At 66.1% G+C, this 10,261-nt stretch overlaps 1 protein-coding gene across 1 annotated transcript in view; it reads right to left on the reverse strand.

The window, feature by feature from the left end:
• Positions 1-25: 25 nt before the first annotated feature.
• CHLRE_09g397142v5 (uncharacterized protein) overlaps positions 26-10,261 on the reverse strand; it is a 19,851-nt gene continuing 9,615 nt past the window's right edge. Inside the window, exons 18-33 of the mRNA XM_043065835.1 lie at positions 9,972-10,053; positions 9,336-9,524; positions 8,621-8,674; positions 8,155-8,259; positions 7,816-7,910; positions 7,463-7,529; positions 7,119-7,223; positions 6,566-6,695; positions 6,046-6,305; positions 5,527-5,701; positions 5,220-5,281; positions 4,690-4,827; positions 3,955-4,436; positions 3,723-3,849; positions 3,386-3,523; positions 26-2,290 (exon numbers count right to left, since the gene is read on the reverse strand). Of these exons, the coding sequence (XP_042921296.1) occupies positions 674-2,290; positions 3,386-3,523; positions 3,723-3,849; positions 3,955-4,436; positions 4,690-4,827; positions 5,220-5,281; positions 5,527-5,701; positions 6,046-6,305; positions 6,566-6,695; positions 7,119-7,223; positions 7,463-7,529; positions 7,816-7,910; positions 8,155-8,259; positions 8,621-8,674; positions 9,336-9,524; positions 9,972-10,053 (3,826 nt within the window). The 3' untranslated portion in view covers positions 26-673. The remainder of the gene's footprint in view (positions 2,291-3,385; positions 3,524-3,722; positions 3,850-3,954; positions 4,437-4,689; positions 4,828-5,219; positions 5,282-5,526; positions 5,702-6,045; positions 6,306-6,565; positions 6,696-7,118; positions 7,224-7,462; positions 7,530-7,815; positions 7,911-8,154; positions 8,260-8,620; positions 8,675-9,335; positions 9,525-9,971; positions 10,054-10,261) is intronic.

Here is a 10,261-nt window from a genome sequence, read left to right on the forward strand (position 1 = left end):
TGCCCGCGTTTTGGTGTGTCTCTCTCCTTACAAGAGGTTACAAGAGCTCACTTGCTGCCACAAAGCCATTCCTTGTGGTGCATGGGGATAGCGGCGCGGCCGCGTACTTTGCTTTCATTCACTCCCGCCCGTTCACTCACGCACCCCTGCTCCCGCGGGCACAGCCGCTTCCCCGCGCCGCCCCGACCGCCGAATGAAGGGCCGAAGAACGCCCCTGCCCATTGCCATAGACGTAGGGTCTCTGGGTGAAACTGCGGTCCCCACATCCTAGGCTCCTAACTCCAAGACCTGCTGCTGCGCGCTAACCGTATCCATGCTGATAACATGCCAACACACAGCAGCCCAAGCCGCACGCCTGTGTGCACCACAACAAAAAGACGACAACAGCTCGCAGCTCGCAGCTCGCCCCCACTGGCCCCCTGCTGTGTGCCGCCGCCAGCCCCATCGGTTCCAACGCGGCCGCCGCCGCCCAACCTCAGACTGCATAGAATCACGGATGAATTGCATGACATCGCGCGTTCGCACATACCATACACACTTCGACACGCAACATACCGTATGTGCGTCGTCATACAAAACAGTACTTACAACCCTTTGCAAACAGCCCCACGAACCCACATCACACCAGCAGCCCAGGCCCCAGCCCAAGCTCCTTCACCACCGTGGCCTTGCCTCACTCAGGGTCCCCGCCGCCGCCGCTGGTGCCCGCGCCGCCCTCCGCCAAGTCGCCCTCGCCCTTCACCAGCGCCGACGCCGCCAGGCCGCCCAGACGCGGCATCAGCGGCCGACTGGGCATGCGCGGAGCCGCCTGCGCCACCACCGCCGCCGCCGCGCCCAGCGACACAGCCGAGCCCTCCGCCCGCGCCGGCGGCGCCGCGCCCTCCGCACCCCCGTGCTCCCCTGCCGCCGACACCGACGACGCCGCCACCGACGCCACCGATACCGACCCCAGGCTGGCGGCGGCGGCGCCGCCGCCACCGCCGCCGCGGCTGCCCTCGGCGGCTAGCGCCTTCAGCGGCTGGTCCTCGGGGCTCCGGGCCGGCGGCGGCGGCACGCCACGCGACCGCGGCGGCGTGTGCGCCCCCGCCCCCGCCCCCGCCCCCGCCCCCGCCTCTGCCTCCGCAGCGGCTGCCGCCGCCGCCGCCGCGGCGTAGCCTGGGCCCGGCGCCTCCGCCTCTGGGTCCTCCTCCCCGAACGCCGCCATCGGTGGTTGGCGACTGGCCGCGGACTTAGCCTTGCCGCCGCTGCTGCTGCTGTTGCTTGAGGAGGGAGCGACGGGTGGGCGGCCGGCGCTGGCGCTGACGGCGCGGCGCTTGTCTGGGGAGCTGCCGCCACTGCCGCCACTGCCACCCGCACCGCCGCCGCCACTGCCGCCCGCAGCACCGCCGCCGCCGCTACTGCCGTTCAGCCCGGCGGCCTGGCGGCCCGCAGGCGCGGCCGCGGTCGCCGGCCGCTGCTGCTGCTGCGGGTGCTGCTGCTGCTGTTGCGGGGGGTGCTGTACATGATGCTGCTGCTGCTGCTGCGCCGCCTCCGCCTCCTCTGCCTCTTCCGCACGGTGTGGCTCGCGCAGTGGCTGGTGCCGCGACCCGTGGTGCTGCTGCTGGCTGTGCGGGTGCGGGTGCGAGAGCGGCACGTGCTCCGGCTCGGCCGCGGCGTCGTCGTCCGGGGCCTCGGGCGGCGGCCGCGACAGCGGCGGCAGCTCGTGAGCGCTGGAGTGCGACCGCGGGTGTGCCGCGTGCTTGCCGTGTGAATGAGGCGCCGCCGCCGCCTCCACCACCGCCACCTCCGCGGCAGCAGCAGGAGGCGTCTCGACGGCGCCGCCGCCACTCGTGTCCGCCATTCGGACTTTGCCCTTTGCGCCCTTGAGCGCAGAGGGGTGCGCCGCCGCAGCCGCCGCCGCCGGCGGCGGCGCGCTGGCGGCGCCGCCCACTGCCGGCGACTGCGGCGACAGCGGCGGCAGGTGCGGTGAGCCCGGCACGCCGCCCACCAGCCCCACGGCGGCTGCGGCGCTCAGCGCCGCCGCCGTCTCCACATCCACACTGCCGCTCCAGCGCACGCCGCCGCTGGCTACCTGCTGCGGCGCAAGGTGCGCGAAAGCGCTGGCGCCGCCTCTGCCGGCGCCGCCGCCACCGCCGCCGCCACCGCCGCCGCCGCCGCCCGCCGCCCTCATCCGCGCCATCTCCGCCGCCAGCTCCTGCACCCGCTCCGCCAGTGCCGACATGGCGGCGGCGCTGGTGTTGAGGCCGGTGCGCACCATAACAGACAGCTTGTCGGTCTTGTCCAGGATCTCCTGTGTGTGTTAAAGAGCACAAGGAAAACATTACGCGTAGGACTGTGTGTGTGTGTGTGTGTGTGTGTGTGTGCGCGTGTGTGTGTGACATGGAGTTTGGACACAAGCACCGTGAGTTCTGAGCGGTTGTGTTCACATTGCACACGGGCATTGCACACGGGCATTGCACACGGGCATTGCACACGGGCATTGCAGCAGTCTTTCTGTTTCGGCGACGCTGCCGGGGCAGCTGCATGCGTGTCCCAGCTCCGCATGTTTCAACCTCCCACAGTCCCTCCCACATCCAGACCCGTCTCCGCCACCCAGGCTCTGCCGTGTGTCTCGGGTTGCTGTTGTCTCCTCCCTCTGTGTACCTGTGCCCATATTACCCCGTCCCGTCCCGCTCTCCCTAGCGCCTACAGGCTCCGGATGCCCTCTCCTGCGTGAGGGCACCCGGATTGGCAGGGCTGTGGGGAGCCGTCCGCGGCCCGCACCCTGCCTCTCTCCCCTAACCACCCCCCTCCCCCTGTCCCTGTGCCCCCTGGCCCTCGTGTGGCCCCATGCCGATGCGTGCTTGCCTCTATTTAATTGCCCGCTGCCTGTTTTTCCCCTCTCTCTTGCCACCCAGGCTCATGCACATAGAATACGGTTGCCTTTTCCGCTCGCGCGCCTTTCCGCTCACACCGTTTGCCTTTTCCCTTTTTGCACATGCGAACGTCCCGCCCTGGCGCTGGTCTCCTCCTCGGCGCCCGGGCTCCCTTGATGTCTTCTAGGTGGGTATTCGACGTGTGCCTAGTCTGCATTGCTAGATAGAACGTGCGTGCGTGTGTTTGAGCCTGGGTGGCAATTTCGAAGGCGGCTACCGTCAGCACCGCCCACACGCGCAAGACCGAAGAGCTCATCGCCTTCTTTCTACCGGTTTGCGGGATGTTTTGCTGGGAACCTGGGAACTCGGTGCTTTTCGGGAATGGGGACCATTGTCGCGTGCCACTCCGTTGTCAAGCATCGCCCACGCTCTCCTCCTCGCTCTATTGCATTGGGTTTGGTTTAGTATGGGCTGGTATCTACAACCCTCCCCCTCTCCCTCCCCCTCCCCAACCACCGCCGCCGCCGCACCTGCGCCGCCGCCGCCGCCTCGTTGCCCTCCGCCAGCTCGTCGTCGTCCCACTCGTCGTCGTCGTCCTCCAAGTCCGCCATCTGCTCCTGAAGCAGCTCGGCCGAGGTGGACCGCGGGTCGGCGGCCAGGCCCCAGTCCTGTGTGTGTGTGTGTGTGGGGGGGGGGGGGGTTGGGGGGGGGGGCGGGTGAAGAGGAGTTGCAAAGATGGTTAAGAAAGCAGCACACTCCGCCTCGGACGTCGGCACTATATTGTTCGCGATTCTTAATCGCCCCTTTCTCCACACGAACGGCGCCCCACGCCCCCGCCTGGCCTCCGCTCCGCCCTCCCTCGCTTACCTCCAGGTGTGCCTTGAACTTGGAGGCGGCCAGGGCCTTGAGTATGTCGCGGCGGCTCATGTAGCGCTCGTTCTTGAGGGCGCGGATCTTGGCTAGAGCGTGTCGCCAGTGCACCTGGGCCCGGTGCCTGGGCGGGTGTGTGGAGGGTGTGTGGGTGCGGGTGTGAGGAGGGTGTGTGGAGGGTGGGTGTGGGTGTGGGTTTTACACACACACACACACGCAAAACACGCACCTGGCCTGCATCTCCTGCTCGTGCTGCAGCCGCGCCGCCGTCGCCGCCGCCGCGCCCGCCGCCCGCCCGATTGTGCCCAGGAAGCTGAAGCGGTCCTGCGCACTGCCGGCGGCGGCGGGCGGCAGTCGCGAGCTCGTGTCGCCGCCGCCGCCGCCATCGCCACGGCTCGGCTGCGCCCGCGGTGCAGCCGCCACCGCCGCCGCCGCCGCCGCGCCGCCGGCAGGCGGGCCGAAGCTGTGCAGGGGCTCGTGCGTGGCGGCGGCGGCGGCGGCGGCGGCGCCGCCGCCGCCGGCGGGAGACGGCGCCACGTTGAGTGCGGTGTGGGCGGCGGCCAGGGCGGCGGGGGCCCGGGCCATGGAGTGGTCGGGTGTGGCGGCGGCGGAGGGCGGCGGCGAGGCGGGCGAGATGCGGCGGCGGCGGCGCTGCGCGCGCACGGCGTCCACCAGGGGCTTGAGCAGGATGTTGTGGACGCTGAAGGACACCTGTGTGTGTGCATTGTGTGTTGGGAGTGTGTGTGGATTGTGTTGGAATTGTGTGTGCATGTGTGTGGCTGTGCCATGTGTTGCGAATCTTGCGATTATTATGCCATGTGTGGGCCGGAGAGGGAGTGGACAGAGGACAGAGCAGGATGGAGGCACATGCAAGAGTGAGGGTGGGAGTGGCAGTGGGACACCTGGTGCTCACCACAGCCGATCGCTCCCTCCCCCTCCTCCCCCTCCCCCTCCCCCTGCTCGCCTTGGCCGCCCACAGGTACAGCCCGCTCCACAGTGCCAGCCCCGCCACCATGACGCCCAGGTACAGCGCCAGCCCCAGCAGGCTCAGACCAAAGGTGAGCACTGAGAACACGCCGGCCTTGAGCAGACCGAACTCGGCCTGGGTCGGGAGGTGGGGGGAGGTGGGGGGAGGTGGGGGGAGGATGGAGGGGCGATGGGGGTGGTGGATGGAGGGTGGGGAGGGGGGAGGGGGGTTATATCGGCTTCTGCATTCTCGCGTGGTTGTGTAAGAAGTGAAGACAGTGGCACAGCAGGGTTGGCGGTGGGGGATGGGGGATGGGGGGATGAGTGAAAGGTGGTGGGGGTTAGGTGCGGGCAGTTGCGGGATTGTGCGGAGTGGAGGAGACGAGGTGCATGCGTGCACATGCAAACAACAAACAACGCACGCACGCAATTGATACCGTTGGGCGTCGCACCGCATCGCAAGCACGAGCCCGGCATGTTTCCTTCCTTGTGCCCTCTCTCTCTTTGTCCCTCTGTTGCCCCACCCACCTGCTGCGCGTCCGCCTGCAGCCGCTTCTTGAACTTCTGGTACTGGGCGGCGCTGTCCAGGCCTGCGCGGGAACGGGGTGCGGAGGATGTGCGTGCGTGCGTTCGGCAGTTTGTTTGGCATGGCACGACACGTCCACCAACGAGGTCAGCAACTAGGCGCGGGCGCTGCCAGCTCCCACGAATGGCGCGCGCAATAGATTGCAACACACTGCCCCCATGCACTGCCCCCTGCGACGCGTGTTCCTAGTAACACCACCCACCCCACCTCAACCCCACCCCACCCCACCCCACCCCACCCCGCTCCCACCAGTCAGCCTGCCAGTTGCAGCGGCGCTGTCCAGACCGCTGCGACTGCTGCGCTTCTCCAGAGGCTTGCCGCCCGCCGCCCTGCCGCCGCCGCCGCCGCCGCCGCCGCCGCTCGCCTCGCCGTCGCTGGCGTCCGAGGCGGCACCCGACCGCGACTGGGCCGGGGAGCGCGTGCCCTGTGTGGTGATGGGTTCCATGCATGAATAATTAAAGTGGGCCGGGGTTGAAACCAACGGGGATGAAGCTAGTCTTGCCCTAATCGCGGCTTGCGAAGCTTCAACAGGAGAAAGGGACAAGGGATGGAGGTCTCAGCCAGTGTTCAGTGTTCACCCATCCCAAGCTCCCCTCCTATCTCATTCGTACAGGCGCACAAACATGTATTCCTCCATCCGTGCCCTGCACCTTCGCACCCCGTGCTACTTCCCGGAAATGCTGAGATCCCCCCCCAGCCCTCCCCTCTCCCCTCCCCCCACACCCACGCACGTTCCCCTTGCGCTTCGCACCCCGCAAGCACCCGCACCTTCTTCTTAGCGGCTGCCTTGCCCCCTCCGGAGGGGCCCTTCGCCCCTCCCGCCGCCGGCGCCACCTTCCTGACCAGCCCCGCCGCCGCCGCCTTGGGCCCCACCATGGCCGCCGTCAGCAGGCGTGAGCCGGGGGCGCCCGCCGCCGCGCCGCGCGCCTGCTGCTTGGCGGCGGTTTTGGCGAGGCGGTTGTAACGCTTGCTGGCGTACTGCCAGACGCCAAAGGGGGTGTACAGCAGGAACAGCAGCCAGGTGGCGGCTGCGAGGGGATGAGGGGCGAGGGCGTGGAGGCAAGGGGAGGGGAATGGGAAAAGTGCGGTTCATCCCAACCACACAAACAACCTTGACCTCGCTCCCTCCCTTCCCTCCCCTCTTCCGTCTTCGGTGCCCTTTTCCACCCCTTGACCTCCTCTCCTGTACTCGCGCTGTCACTGCGGATGGCAGAAACAACCCTCTTCCCCCCGCTTCCCCCACCCTTTAGTTTGGGCTGGTATTTACAACCCCCCCCGCCCTCCCCACCTGTGATGATGGGGTAGAGTGTGGCCAGGAACACCAGGTACGGCAGCTCGTCGACACCCGTGGGGCGGTCGCTGCCGTCGTCGGGAAGCACCACACCGTCCAGAGGCAGCAGGCCCAGCCTGGTGGGCCACTGGGGGGGAGGGGGGAAGGGGTTGCGGGGGGTGCAAAGATGGTTGGTGATGATGAGCCCAGAAGACGCGGAGTTGTAGCCAGGCACAGGGGGGGCGTGCGTGTTGGGTGTGTGGGTAGGTGCGGGAGGTGAAAGTTAACTGGGAGGAGCCAGGAAGAGGCGCAACGGAGGGGCAGGGTGGCAGGAGTGGGCGGATGCCGGGAGGAGTGGGAGGAGGGCGGGGGGCGCACGCCCGACGCCGGCCGCTTCCCCCCCACAGCATTAGGCCTCGACGACAACCCGCGATCACCCCAGCGCCCCGCCCTCAACGCCCTAGCCCCGACCCCCATCCCAGACACACACACACACACACACACACACATACACACACAAACACACACACACACACACACACACATACAAAAACACACGCAACACACACACCTTGGATGTGCCGCTGATCTTGGCCCGGCGGCCGGACGGCATGCCTGCCACCCGCAGCCCCACTTGCAGCAGCGAGAAGGGCGAGCACACCAGGTTGCGCGACACCTGTGAAGAGCGGGCGGGCGCGAGCGGGTAGTAGCCATTCATGCGAACGGTTTGTATGAAACATGGAACACTCGAGGGAGGGCGGGGGCAGGGGGGGGACACACAAGGCCAATAGCATAGCGACGCCGGCCAATCGCGACAAACCCTACACATGTACACAAACACACACGCGCGCAGTCATGCGTGCTTCCTTCCTTGCGCTCTCTGACACACAAACACATGCACCCATGCGTTCCCACCTGTGTCTGGTAGTAGTTGACGATCTGCGCCTTTTTGAACTTGGTCTCCGCCTCCACCTCCTCCGGCCTGCGTGTGGGGAATGCGGCCAATGCGGCGGGATATGGGTGCTACTCAGCAGGGTCACCAGGGGTTATATGTAACAGAAGGTTTATATAATAGGCTCCGCGCCACACCCGCCGACATCCGCCACACCCGCCGGCACAAACAGCCGACACAAGCAGCAAACCCTCTCGCCCAGTGCATCCTGACGCAACCAAATCTCGACGACATACCAAGCTGACCAACCACCCCACTGATACCAAGCTAACCAACACTGCCAACCACCTAACCACCTAACCGCTCGGTGCCTCACCTGTATCTGTTGGTGATGATGGCCACCAGCAGGTTGAGCAGCAGGATTGCGGAGATGACCAGGAAGATGACGGACATGATGATGCCGTACAGCCGCTGCGGGGGGGGGGGGTACAATTAATAATGATTCTCTGTGTGTGTGTGTGTGTGTGTGTGTGTGTGTGTGTGTGTGTGTGTACGTGTATGTGTGTGCGTGTGCGTGTGTATCCCTCCCCTCCCCTCTCCCGGCGCCGGCGTCGGCACACACCAGTCAACCCCCCCCCATAACAGCTCCCTCCCCCGCTCTCCCCTTAGCCCCCCCCCTTCCCCCTAGCCCCTCCTTCCCTAACCCCCTGCCCACCTGTGCTGGCGGCAGTCCGTCGTATATGGTGAGGTCGAAGTTGCCGAGCATGGATGAGAACAGCGACAGCATGGAGGCCGCGAAGTTGCCGTACGTGTCGGGCAGCTGAGGGCGACGGCGCAGGGAGAGGGGAGGGGAGGGATAAGACATCGTGTGTGTTTGTGTTGGACTTGATGATAAGGAAACGAGAGCCGCGTGTATGTATGTGTGCGTGCGTGTGTGTGCGTGTGTGTGCATGCGTGCGCGCGTGTGCGCGTGTGTGGGGTGTACTTGGAACAACAGGGCTGTGCGCTATCTGTGTGGTTGGCGCGTCGAGCAGAAGGGCCCGTCCACAAGGCGGCATGCGATGGAAAAGTTTCCGACGCGGGCAGCGCTCCAGGCAACACAGCCAGCACACTGACACGACCCCCACTCCACCAGCTGCCCATATATCCCCCCCCGGAAACGCACACGCACACACACTCACCGAGTCTTGGAACACCGCGCTCATCATGGTGCTGAAGCCAGTCAGAATGATCAGCTGCGGGGGCGGTGGCGGGGCGGGGTGGGGAGGGTTACATTGGGGGCAGTGGCGGGGCGGGGTGGGGAGGGGTCGGGAAGGAGAGGGTTCAAGGTAACGGTCGGAATGGAGCAGTGCGGGTTACGAGAAGGGCTGGCACGCGGTGCTCCTGGCCTTCACCTGCGCACCCCACATAAACGAAACATTTATCAGGCCAACGCCTCACGCCTCGCGGCCCAAACCCTGGCCCTGCTGCCCTGGCCCTGGTCCTGGTCCTAAGGTGGGTGGAACTTGTGTATAGGCAGTATAGCGCAATGCTTTGCTCCCCTAGAAAGTTTCTTGGCCGAGCCCGGGTGGCATCCAGCCATCCACGCACGATTGCCCACCGGCACTACACTCAACCCTTCCTCCAACCCCCCTGCGCTGGTTCTGGGTCTTGTTTGTTTTGGGGCGAGAACAAACTACTGCTGCTCCACGACGCCTCGGCCCACATCCCATAAGTATTATCGCTTGCAACTAACACCTCTGCCTGTGCTCCGCTCGTTTTCGTTGGTTTTGGTTTAGTTTGGGCTGGTATTTACGCCCCACCCCACCCCATCCCACACCCACAGCCACACCCCTACCCCCGCCCCACCCCGCCCCACCCCAACCCCACACACCCCCATCCCCTCCCCCCACCCACCATGGGGAACAGGAAGGCCACCAGCTCCTCCACCATGCGCGCCACGGTGTTGAGCAGCGGCCCCAGGGTGGGGTACACCGGCACCGCCATGCCCAGAGCGCGCACCCACACGAACAGCGCCATGGTGGCCAGGCATATGTGCAGCGCGTCCGAGGTCTCGAAGGCGGGCAGCCCGGGCGCCTCGAAGTCCTGCGTGAGCGGGTGAGCGTGTGTAAGCGTGTGTGTATGTGTGAAAAGTGTGTGGGTGGGGGGCGATGTGTGTAAGAGCACAAAGAATGTGTGTGTGCGCGCGCGCGCGTGCGTGCGTGTGCGTGTGTGTGTGTGTGTGTGTGTGTGTGTGTGTGTGTGTGTGTGTGTGCGTGTGTGTGTGTGTGTGTGCGTGTGTGCGTGTGTGTGTGTGTGTGTGTGCGCGCGTGTGCGTGTGTGTGTGTGTGTGTGTGTGTGTGCGTGTGTGCGTGTGTGCGTGTGCGTGTGTTTGCTTCAGACGCACACAGCGACCGTGTTGTGCCGGTGCCCCGTGCGCGCGCAAGGCAAGTTGGAGATTTGCTACAGCAGAGCAAGAGAAGCATCCTTAACTTCTGCATAAACCCATAAGGTCTACCCCACCCGCACCCCGCCCCCGCCCAGTGTCCGCACCTGCGCAATCTTGAGTGTCGTCAGCAGCAGCAGACAGGCGTTCACCAGGAAACTGAGCGCGTTCCAGGGGTCCATCACGTACCTGCGGCAGTAGCAGTAGCAGCAGCAGGCAGTAGCAGGCAGAGGACAATGAGGCAGATGTTACAGGCGGCCGCGGCAGCATTACACCCATACCGGTACCACACACCCGCACGCATGTAGCGAAAACACCCCTCCCCTCCCCTCCCCTCAATCCCCTCCCCACCCCTTATCATGCAACTCCGGGTCTCTGGTGCCAACTCGGGGCACGG

The sequence above is a fragment of the Chlamydomonas reinhardtii genome, chromosome 9, assembly GCF_000002595.2.
Source record: "Chlamydomonas reinhardtii strain CC-503 cw92 mt+ chromosome 9, whole genome shotgun sequence".
NCBI lineage: Eukaryota > Viridiplantae > Chlorophyta > Chlorophyceae > Chlamydomonadales > Chlamydomonadaceae > Chlamydomonas > Chlamydomonas reinhardtii.